The sequence below is a fragment of the Natrix helvetica genome, assembly GCF_964273705.1.
Source record: "Natrix helvetica genome assembly, chromosome: 13".
NCBI classification, from domain to species: Eukaryota; Metazoa; Chordata; class Lepidosauria; order Squamata; family Natricidae; genus Natrix; species Natrix helvetica.
In genome coordinates this window covers 17,809,390-17,821,079 of record NC_138557.1, presented here as the reverse complement: position 1 = coordinate 17,821,079, position 11,690 = coordinate 17,809,390, and the positions used below count along the sequence as shown (strand labels likewise).

The following is an 11,690-nucleotide window of genomic DNA, read 5'->3' as shown; positions in this document are numbered from 1 at the left end:
CTGGCTTCTCATGGTTTTTGAAAGGTTTGGATCTGGGAAATTGCTGATCAATCTTCTTGATACCTGGGAAAATCCTGGAAAAGGGCATCGATCAGTGAATTTGTGAACATTTAGAAATGAACAAGGTGATTATTGGAAGCCAGTATGGGTTTGTTACAAATAGATCAAGCCAAACAAAACTCACTGCTCTTTTTGATAAAGTGACTAAATTAGTGAATCAGGAAAATCATGTGGACATAATATACTTGGACTCCAATAAGGCATTCGACACAGAAGACCACAGCCTACTTCTTTTTAAGATAGAACAATGTGGAATAGACTATATTACCAGCAGATTGATTCACAGTTGGCAGAACAATCGCATTCAGTGTTAGTCCTCAATTGGTCCCGGTGCTCTTCAACATCTTCATAAATGATCTAAATGAGGGACTAAAATCAAATGGCTCGTACGATGTGCTGCCGCCGGGGTGGGGGTTATTTTATTATATATGATTTTCTCTTATTGTTTTTATTTCTTTTTATATTCTTGTAAGCCGCCTTGAGTCACCATGTGTGAATAGGCGGCAATATAAATCTCATAAATAAATCTCATAAACAAACAAATAACATAATGGAGAACTCATCAAACTTTTAGATGACACCAAACTGGGGGAATGGCTTTGGAAGATAGATGCAAGATTCAGAAGGATCTTGATAGACTTGAGCACTGGGGCCTATCCAATAAAGATGCAGTTCAGTGATGAAAATAGTAAGGTCCCACACTTAAGAAGGAAAAACCAAATGCATCGGTATGGACTAGGAGGCATCTGGCTCAACAGAGAGAGAGAGTCGAAGTATCCTAGTGAAGGACTGCTTTAAATGTGAGTCAGCCGTGCACTGCCGCTGCTAAAAAAAAAGCCATTCTAGGCTGATTCAACAAAAGGATAACATCACGATCATGGGGAGACCTTACTTGGGATCCAATTCTGGTGACCACAATTCAAAAAAGACGCTGAGGCCCTGGAGATAGTGCAGAGAAGAGCAACAGGGCCTCAAAGCTAAATCTTGCCATGAGCAGCTAAGAAACAGCTATGCACTTTTAGTCCAATTAAGTGAAGGCTCAGGGGAGACGTGATAGCAGTCTTCCAATACTTGAAGGCTACCACAGGAAAGAGGGCATCGAATTATTCTCCACAGCACCTGAGCGCAGGAGAAGCAGCAATGAATGGCTGACCAGAGTGAGATTCAACCTGGAAACGAGGAATTTCCTGACAGTAAGAAGAGTTAATCACTGAAGCAACTTGCCTCCTGGAGTTGTAGGTGCTCCATTTTGCTGGAGGTTTTCAAGAAAAGATCAGACAATATTTTGTCTGCGGTGGTATAAGGACTTCTGCCTTGGGCAAGGGATTGGCCTAGAGCGGTGTTTCTCAACCTTGGCAACTTTAGGCCCTGCAGACGTTGAAGACCACAGGACTTAAAGTTGCCAAGGTTGAGAAAGTGGCCTAGAGTGACGACCTCCAAGATTCCTTCTGGCCCTGGGATTCTGTGAGTCATACCACCGTCCCTTATTTATGGAGCACGGGAGGGGCAATGCAGGGTTCATGTCTCCCCTTCGGAGGGAACCCGATTACACTTCTGAAGTGGCTCTGAAAGTGCTGATCCAGTGTCTGGAGGCTGGAAGAGAAGAACAGATTGGGGCTGAAGAGCAGGGCGTAATAGTGGCCGAAATGGCATCTGGTCCACCAGTTGTGCCTATTTGTGGCTCATAAGTTCTTCAGAAAGTGACTCCTGCCTTGGTCATCTTATGATTGGATTGCTAATGTCCTCTACATGGGACCACCCTTGAAGTCCACTTGGAAGCCACAGCTAACTCCACTGCCACAACAGTGTAGGCAGTCATGGGTGGATGACAATGCAGGCATATCCTCTGCTGTTTCATGAGTTACACTGGTTACTGTTCAGTTTCTCATGCAATTCGAGGCCTTTTGTGAGTTAGGGCCCAGCTACCTGAGCGAATTGCCCACTGAGGTCAGAGTAGACTTTAGCAATGTCACAGCACCCAGAAAGCCCAACAGTGGCTCCTGCTCTCTGGAGTGATAAATGCCTGGAAGTCCACATTATTCCCAAGCTATTGATTTTTCACAACTTGCTGAAAAGTTGGTTGTTCTCCAGGCCTTGAAATTCAATGTGTTGCAGTCACCCGTCTCTTCTTTGATAAAGATTTTAATTTTACTTCATTGTGAACCACCCAGAATTGTATGGCGTCAAAACTGTAATATTAAATAGCAACTAAAATACTGTATTGTAATCTTACAATAAACCTTTACTTGACTCCAGGACGATACTCTGAGGGATCTTTCTGCTCTCTAGCGCCTAATTTGGCTGAAGGTACTAGAGTTAGCCTTTTTCAGTGCAGTGAAATGAGGCCAAAACTTTGTCTTTTGCCACATTATGGACAAATTTTAAACCCAAACCAATTTTTTAAAAAACAATTCCACTTACAGTTTGCAGCAAAGTTGTTCTCAAATTGGTTCTAACTACCTTGTTCTATTGGAGCAAGGGTCTCGGGTAGCTAAAAGTGTCATAAGAACATTGTCCCTTAAATCCAGAAAGCAAACTACTGCACGTCTGCTTCGGGTCTGATCAGCTAAAGGGGGAACGTATCACTTGACCCCTTTGACTTTCTGCAAACTGCTTGAGACACAATATGAACCACCACTTGGGCTGCTTTTTCTGTTTGATGTTTTGATGTCTCTAGTCTCTTCTTTCGCTCAATATACTGCTTATTCTTTTACTTTTCTGTAAGCCACCCAGCGTCACTGTGGCATTGGGCAGCCTCAGAGTTAAATACCATGAATGGATCAGGTCTCCTGATGATCTCCCATAAAGGCTTCATGTAAATGTGAAGCAGCCTGCATAAAGGATCAGCACTGCAAGCCATGAGTCAGCTGGAGACTGATCAATTCTCACAGCATCACGATGGGCAACTCACCATCCAAGCAACAGATCCACTTTGCTTTCCTATGAAATCTTTCAAATGCTCTAGTGTGTCATCGGCAGCCGCTCGCATTTGGACGTGAACTTTTTTTTTAAAACTTCAGAACAAAGTAGGCCAGAACAGGGTGGGATAAGTGGGAACTGGCTGTTCCTTACCAATCCTATAAAAATTATTGGCATTTGCTATAGCAAACAGTAACAGCTTTTTTTCTGCCTGCAAATAGCTGTTAGAGCCAAGAGCGACACACATTAATTTTAGCATAAAATTTTATTCCTGGCCTTTGAAATAATAAGGCAAATAGCTGGAGCCATGTGGTTATGGACTGAATTTCTCATATTTTTTTTAAATCTCAGCTGATCTGTTTTCCCCCCTAAATTTACTTTGAAATATATTTTGTGTTTGTATGTTAGTTGCCTGGAGATGCTACTTAATTAAATAGGAATTCATGAACAAATGCAGGATTAGGAAAAATGCTACTCTTTGACTACTATGTTTAGGCTTTTCCTTTTGTGCCAGAAAAACAACACAAAAAAGATGTAGAGACAGCAGCAATAAATCCAGTTTGTAGTTTGATGCAGTAAATCAACGTGGCTTTAGATTTTTTGAATCCATCAAGAAAACCTGCATTTTCTGCTTTGACCCATCCACCTTTCCCCACATTTTTGCCCCAGCAACTAAAAGCCAATTGAGGAATGGCCAGGAAGTCCAATGGTGTCCTGGACAAGGGTTGAAACAAGAATATTGGATGCTTTTTTCCAAGTCTAGAATGTCTGTTTTCAAAACCTGAAAGTTTTTGGCATCCCCCTCAGAAAACCAGGTTTGACTGAAATGTTCTTTTATCTGGGGTTGCCCAAATTCAGACTAGATTGCTGGTCTTTTAAAGAAGATGGACTTGTGCCAATCATACCTTCTTCCTGATCCAGTGGGGCTCTGGAAGGGATTCTTGGTCTTTACCAAGAAAGTTCAGGAGGGGTGAACCACATCAACCAACCCTCCCCCCAGTGCTTCATGTTCAGATCATCCATCTTGGAAAATACCCCAACCAGCCCTGGTGTATTTTGGAGTTCTCTGGAAAGTTCCTGTCATGGAATGGTAAGTCTTGCTTATCTTGGTAAGTTCCAGACCGAACCATGTTTTTTTTGGTAAACTCTCACAAGTCAGTCAGAGAATTAAGTAAGCTTTCTTTAAGATTTCTCAATTTTTAAACATTTCTGCTTTTTCTTTGCATTTTTTGGTGCAACCATAAACAAATTAACTGCATTTTACAGATGTATGAAAAGCAGTTTAAATACTTAAAAAACCCCGGATCTCCTAGGATGGTGCTACAGCAGACAAGCTCATCTACTGAGGGTCAACAAGTGTTTCCCTTCACCGGGTGTTTAATGGAAAAGACGGCCCATCGGGTTGTACTACCTGCCCCATACAGCAGTTGTTTCTCCAGTGGTGCAATATTGAAGAAAGCGAGACAAAAAACTTTATAGAAACAGTTTATTTACTCTAAACAGCAACACAGACAAAACTCCATAAACACAAAGGAGGTGACGCAGAATCAAGATGCGGCTGACTTTGGATCCAAGGCATTTATGCAACAATCTAATTCCTTATTGGTAGAAAACAAAAGGGAATGGAGGACATGTTTTTTTTTCTTACCAGCCAAGTAGAGGCAAACCAAAAAAAAAAAAAAAACACCCCCCCAAAAAACATTTTAAAGCGTGCCTGCATCTGAGAGCAAAGAAACTAGAGATACTAGTGAATTTATAGAAGTATAAAAGTTTATAGTTTACAGCAGTTGAAATACTGACATCAATATTAAAATAAAAGCAAGTTTTACATAACAATCAAAAATACAAAAGACTGAAGGAAGAGACCCTGTATGAAAAACTGGGGACAATTCAGCAAGTTTAGAACTGTATACAAGTGGTGAATATGGAAAATGGCACACATATAATCCCTTCCCCTAAATGACTATTAATTGTACATAGCGACATTAGATTTGCAAAAGTTTTGTAAACAAGTTCTTGCCAATTAATCCCTTCCTTTAAAGATGTGGATGACAGGAGTTTATGATGGTGCAAACTTCTTGGCTTGTGCTCGAACCCTCTTTTCATATTCCACTCTGTTTTGGCTAAAAATAGAGAGAGAAAAGGTAACGATTCTCAAAGACCAGAATCCATAAAGTGTTCAAGATCAGATTCTCCCTAGCACAAAAACCCACAAAAATCAAACTCTTGGTATTTTAAGTGAATTTTCAGTTAAATTCCTGGAGATGGAAATTAGGAGTTACAGGCTAGGACTCAAGTACAAGCACTTTAGAAGACGCCTCCTAAGAATTTTGATACGCATAAATTTGTATGAATGCTATCGGTTTCAGATGCAAAATCAGTATCAGATTGAACACAATTATTTATAATAATGAAGTAATTTATAAGAATGAGAAAGATGATAAGCACAGGAACTCTAAAGGGGAGGAATCTCCAAAACTCAAACCAAAAACTGCTTCATTTTTAACCGATGCCTCAGAGACCTTAATGGTGTTTTCTCATGCCCCAAAGGATTTTAGCAGCAAACTCTTTATTCATGAGATAGAAAATGGGCCTCAACTCTTTTTAATTATGAACACCTAAAAGTGTTCACCTAGCATGCAGCTTTTCCACGGAAAAATATGCTTAGAGTAGTTCATAATTTCAGAAAATAAAACAATACTTCAAAATTAACTCTCAAAATTTTTAAAAAGTTTTGTTTTCAGATAAATACGTTGTTTCAGAAATTCTGCTAAACCATTCTGGCTAGACCGCAGTTCAGTTGAACCTGTTAGGAATGGTTAGATTTTGCATATCGCAATAGCAACGTCATTTCTGCTTCTCCTCAGGGAACAGACTAGACGTTTTATTACCTAACTTGCATCTCTGATATTAACCTTGGGATTCTGCCCACGAATGCCTGCTTCCCCCTCTCTGCCCCTGCCTGTTAAAGGAGCTCTCAGCACAGATTGCCTTGCTTTGCCTTTGTAAAGGAAACTACAAAGGGCTCTTGATTATCTACATGTATGCAGATTGGGGAGGCATCCACCTTGTGTCTGCATTTATGTCTGTTTAAAAAAAAGAGGAATGAGCACAAGAAGCGGGGGGGGGGGGTGTAGCAGCACGGGATTGAATACATTGGCTGGGCTAAAGGCAACAGGCTCCCCATCCTCTCTCCACCTGTTCTCCAAGGGGGGCTTCAGTGCAACAAGAGAGCCGCTCAGGGCCCCTACTCTGCTCTTGGAATCTCACCTCTTGGGGGGGCAAATCACATTCTGGATAAGCAATGGTAATAGAGGAGCCTCCCTAAAGAGCTCCAGGAAGCAGAGGGCAGGCAGTCCTCCAACACTTCATTAGGTGACCGAAGTTACAACAGCACTGAAATAAGTGACTTACGTGCATTTTTCACACTTATGACCATTGCAGCACCCCCAGGCTCATGTGATTTACATTCGGATGCTTGACAACCAACTCATATTTGTGACGGTCGCAATGTCCTGGGGTCACGTGATCCCCTTTTGCGACCTTCTGACATGCAAAGTCACTGGGGAAGCCAGGTCACTTAACCACCGTGTTACCAATGTAACAGCTGTAGGGATTCACATAACCGTGGAGAGAAAGGTTGTAAAATGAGGCAAACTCACTTAAAAAATGTTTTACTTTTTGGGCTCAATTGTGGTTGTTGGCAGGAGGGAAGAACCTCAGAATGTTTCTTCCATTTGGGCTGCTCTTATGGAATGACCTAATTTTTCTCTTTGCTTTTTGAGTGTTAAGACTGGAGGTGAAATCTACATTTTTTTGCCACCAGTTCTGTGGGAGTAGCTGTGTGTGTGTGTGTGTGTGTTCAGGCAAATAGACAGGAAACAAATGCTTTAAAAAGTGGGGGGGGGGGAGTTCCCACGATTGCACATCACAGCTGATCGTCACGGAATCTTTCCCCCCCACTTTTTAAAGCATTTTTTGCTACTGGTTCTAGTGAATCGGTCAGAACCGGATGTATTTCACCCCTGGTTGAGACTGAAAACCTCCTTATAGAAGCATTTCATTCTTATTTTTTTTATGATTTGGGATGATGACTATTTTGGAGTTACACGTTTTTATTTGCATTATTTTCTGTTTTATAACTTTGCTCCTGTGTAATATCACTTGTTGTTGCACTGTAAACTACAGTGAGTTGGCTTGTAAGAAGCATGTAAGTATAAATCTAACAGTAAATAACTTCTCTGTCAAAATCTGCAACTGAAGTGAATGCCCTCTTTGAGGGAGGGAGTGGTTCTGCTTGTCCTGAAGGAGCCAATGGCCCAACCCTGTTAGAAGAGGCCATCCTTGGACCAGCCAATCTTCAGTTTTCGCTTTCTCGGGAGGGAGATTGAAGGGGTGGTTGGCATTCAACTGCAGAGGGCCCAGAATGAAGTGGGTTACCTGCACCCTTTTCAGTCTGGGTTTAGGCCAGATCACGATCCTGGCATCCTCTGGCTTATCTGCAGAGAGTGGGAAGCCCTGTTTTTCAGTGATTCTCCTTCTCTCTGTGGCTATTGGGGGGTGGGGGATGTCTAGCCCTAAACCACCACAATGTGCCTCAGTGTTTGGACTGCCCACTTCTTTTAACATCTGCATGAACTGAAGGTTCTTAGTCGGGCGTCTTCACCCCAGCTGGGCAGCTGATGTCGTCTCAGTGCTCCCCCAGTGCCTGGCAGCTGTGGCGGGCAGGAAGCGGCTAAGCTCAACCTCAGCAAGACAGGCTTTGTGGCTTCTGTTCCCCTTTGACTCTAAGGTCGAGTCCTTCCCAGACAGAACTGCTGTGTGATGGGGGAGTCCTCCTGGGTTTGGGGCTTCAAGGACAACCACAGTTAGAGAGGCTTTTGCAATGGTAGCTCTTGCTGGCCAACTGCACCCTTTCCGGGGCAAGGAAGCCTTGCTGCTCATGATTAATCACGGCCTGGTCACTTATTGGTGGGACTGCAGCAGTACCTTCTGCGGGGACTGCCCTTGGAAACTGCCCAGAGGTTATAGGTGCCCAGAATGCAGCAGCTCAACCAGTGCTGGGCATCTCCCCTTTGACCCCGTGACAACTTTGTTGCAGAAGCTGCACTGCCTTTAGTTTCTTCCTGGGTGCAATTCAAAGCGATGCCGATTCCGTCAGGCGGCCCATGTGCCTTTCTCACTGCAGAGCAACCTTTGGGCCCCTCCCGTTAAATGCTGCCATCTAGTGGGAGCGAGGCAGAGCACCGGTTGTGTAGCATCCGCACCCAGTAAACAGTCTTCCTCTCCAGATTAAGCAAGCCTCCCTCCACCTCTTTACGTTTCTGGAAAGCCATAAAGAGCAGCAGCCCCCCCCCCCAACGGAATGCCACGGCTGGAGCCTGGGGGTCGCATAGGAATAAGGCTGGAGGTTGCAGATTAGGCGCCTCGAGTTTTCTCATCTCTTCAACTGTAAGGCTGATCATATTCTTGGTGTTTTACAAAGATGGGTGGCCATTTAAATCAATCAAATGCTATCGGAGGCAGGGATGGACTAATACGCCCGCAAGCGGTGCACATCACACACACACACACACACCCTTTGGTCTCACTTGCAAACAGTGCCTACCTCCCCTCTTGGGCCTGCCTCACTTCCCCAGCAACATTTGTACCTCAGGTAAATCTTTTTAAAAATGAACCTAAGGGTACACATGTAGACACACTCCAGGGGGGAGTTCCGGATCCCGCTGCAACCGGTACGGTGCAATGGGACCCAGGGTCCACCACATGAACGCATGCAGCGCACGCATGCGTACTTACTGTCTGCGACACTCCGCAACACTCCAGCTGTTCGGCAGAGCATTGCGCAGGCGCCATACGCTCCGTGCGCATGAGCCCCGAAGAGCTCAAATACAGGTAAGGACAGTGAGCACCGGAACGTAACGGTACCCGGTGCTCCCAGCAGGCTCCGGTACGCCCGTGGTTTAAAATGAAGCCCTTGTTCCAAGAGCAGCAGAAAATGAATCTGTTTTATTACCTGTTTGAATGTTTAAAAGAATAGTGAAAAGGAAAGGAAATTAGATACAGGCAGTCCTTGACTTACGACAGTTCATTTAGTGGCCATTCAAAGTTACAGCAGCACTGAAAAAAGTGATTTATGACTGTTTTTCACACTCATGACTGTTGCATTCCCATGGTCAAGTGATCAAATTCGGACCCTTGACAACTGACTCATATTTATGACGGTTGCAGTGTCCTGGGGTCATGTGATCATCTTTTGCGACCTTCTGACAAGCAAAGTCAATGGGGAAGCCAGATTCACTTAACAACCAGGTTGCTAACTTAGCAAATGCAGTGATTCACTTAACATCCATGGCAAGAAAAATCGTAAAATGGGGCAAAACTTCACTTAACAAATGTCTCATTTAGCAACATACATTTTGGGCTCAATTGTTGGTCGTAAGTGGAGGACTACCTGTAGTTCAGAGATCTAAGATGAAACCAATTTTAATCTCACACTCCATGATCTACGTTTGCTATTGAAAAAAAAGAAGACTCAAAAGGCAAAACTCACCAGTAGATTGTGTATGCCTCTGCTTGAGCTGGGTCCTGGATATTTGGTTCATTTAGGAGTTCTTGAATTCCTAACAAGATCTAAGAACATAGGAGAGAAATATCACTGTAAAGTACACTTTCACCTTGCAAAACCATGGATTAAAATCAGATACGTATTTTCATCAAGGTATTAAATCCTCAGCTGTTAATTGTGAATTTAAAATATTAAGAAATCATTAGGTCTTACAATTAAGGGCATTTGAGTCAATATAGTATGATACATAAATTAAGTCCATGTTCTAACAAAATGCATACTTGTTTAATTGTGATTGCAGGCCTCCAATCCTTATCCTCTTCTAAGATAGACAGACAGACTGTGCCTGAAGGATACACGTTTGGATGGAATAAGGGTGGCTCAAATTTGCCTAGAGAAAGGAAAATTTGGTTCAGATACAAGGCTTTGGCAAAACACTTAAAAGCTAGCAGGGCTTCAATCAATTGTAGGGAGCAAGAATATGCTCTTTGCCTCTACAGCTCAGTTTGAACTCCCTTCTCTGAAGTAAGCCAATTGAATTTCTTTTTTAGTCACTTAGATCTAAAGGACTATAGCAGATAGTATCGCTCTTGAATCCTCTGAATGAGGTTTTTTTGAACCAAGTTTCTTTTAAAAGAGCACTAGTAACTTAAAGATGGTGACAAGAGTTGGGTAGGAAAGAATCCCAAAGGATTGAAAGAAGCTGAAACTGAAGTACAGCAATTTTTTAAAATGCATTTAAATATATTTGTTCCATGCACCAAAATATTTATTCAACCACTTAGACTTGGCATCTATTAACAAAATGAAAAATATCAAAATATCCAAAATGGAAAGAAATATATCCTCGAGAAGAGACAAACAGAGAACAGCAGCACAGCTTCAGAGTTACCAAAAAGTGAATTTCAGACTCTCTGCCCGCGTAAAACTTAGGAAGCGAGTAATGCAAAAGAAGGGAAGCAGCGGATTCTCCTACTTTGCTCCATCTCTTTACTTTACAGTCCTGAGCTTCTACCCGGCAGCTCCGGGGGTTGCCAGACTTACATTTCGGAGGCGAGGAGGGATAATCGTCCTTAAAAAGCATCCGTAACTTAAACAAGCCTCCTTCCCACGGGGTCTGCGGGGAAAGCACAAGAGAGGGAGGGAGGGAGCCGTTGGCCCACAGCGCCTCTTTCCCCGCGGCCGCAGAGGAAGCGTCCCAGGCGGCGGGGGAGGCCGCCACAGGCCGGCTCTCTTAGGGGGGTCCCGGGCTCCTTCCAACCGCAGCGCCCAGGCCGCCTTTCTCTCCCCGGCGGGGGCGGACAAAGGGCCGTCCGGGCGCTTCCTTACCCCTTTCTTGCCCGGAATCGCGCACTCCCAGTTCATGAGGTTCATGGTGCCGTCGGGGTTCTTGGTGGGCACCGCCACGAAGCCCTGCAAGGAGCCGGAGGTTAGCCGCGCCGCCCGCCCCACCGCCCGCCCCGCGCCGCCCTCCCGCCCGCCGCCACTTACGAACGGGTGGTCCTTCCTCCAGGCCTTCCTCTCCTGCGCCAGGCGGCTGAGCGCGATGCCAGACATGGTCGACGGACTCTGCGACACAAAGGCGGCCGGTCAAGGCGGCTGCGGGGCCCCCGGGAGGGAAGGCCGAGGCCCCGGCTGACCTTGACAGGCGCCGCGCGGCTCGGCCCCCGGGCGCCCCCCGAAGCGGCCGCCATGCCCCCCCCCGGGCCTCCCGCGGGCCTTACCGTGAAGCGCCCCGGCGGCGGAGGCGGCGGCAGCAGCAACCCCCGCGCGTGTCCCGGATTCAGGCGGCGGCGAATGACCCGGATGTTCCCTGCCCGCCTCCCCCCTTTTGTCTCCAACCCGGCCTTTCCCTCGCAGAAAACGGAGCGCGTCAGCACGGCCTGTCCCTCGGCGCGACCCGTCTGCGCCACAGCGCCTGCGCCGAGAGCGCGAAGCCGAACCCCGCAGCGCGGGACGCTCCGAGGCCACACCCCTCGCTCCGGCAGAGAGCGGCCAGCGGGCGGGAGGCCGGAAGGGGCGGGGCCGGCTCTGCGGCGGCGTCCTCCTCTCCGCCCCGGCCGCCCCGATCGGCGCTCAGTAGCCGCTCTTGGGCAGGGGGAAGGCTGGGCGGGGGCTCCGCGGCGGCGACGATTTTGGGACA

General features: G+C 45.6%; 1 protein-coding gene across 1 annotated transcript; it reads right to left on the bottom strand.

Annotated features, from left to right (window-relative positions):
- Positions 1–4,451: 4,451 nt before the first annotated feature.
- UBE2I (ubiquitin conjugating enzyme E2 I) lies at positions 4,452–11,471 on the bottom strand. Its single transcript, XM_081965431.1, has 7 exons — positions 11,272–11,471; positions 11,039–11,116; positions 10,877–10,960; positions 10,592–10,664; positions 9,829–9,938; positions 9,533–9,612; positions 4,452–5,102 (listed from the first exon to the last, which is right to left on the bottom strand). Exons 2-7 carry the CDS (start codon positions 11,102–11,104, stop codon positions 5,039–5,041), a joined length of 477 nt encoding a protein of 158 aa, XP_081821557.1. The 5' UTR covers positions 11,105–11,116; positions 11,272–11,471; the 3' UTR covers positions 4,452–5,038.
- Between the last annotated feature and the right edge of the window lie 219 nt (positions 11,472–11,690).

Excerpts from the sequence above, each read along its gene's own strand:
- UBE2I (XM_081965431.1), bottom strand. The coding sequence starts at position 11,104 with ATGTCTGGCATCGCGCTCAGCCGCCTGGCGCAGGAGAGGAAGGCCTGG. Across the intron at positions 10,961-11,038 it reads GGAGGAAGGACCACCCGTTC|GGCTTCGTGGCGGTGCCCAC; the intron begins GTAAGTGGCGGC and ends GGCTCCTTGCAG. Across the intron at positions 10,665-10,876 it reads CGATTCCGGGCAAGAAAGGG|ACCCCGTGGGAAGGAGGCTT; the intron begins GTAAGGAAGCGC and ends CTTTCCCCGCAG.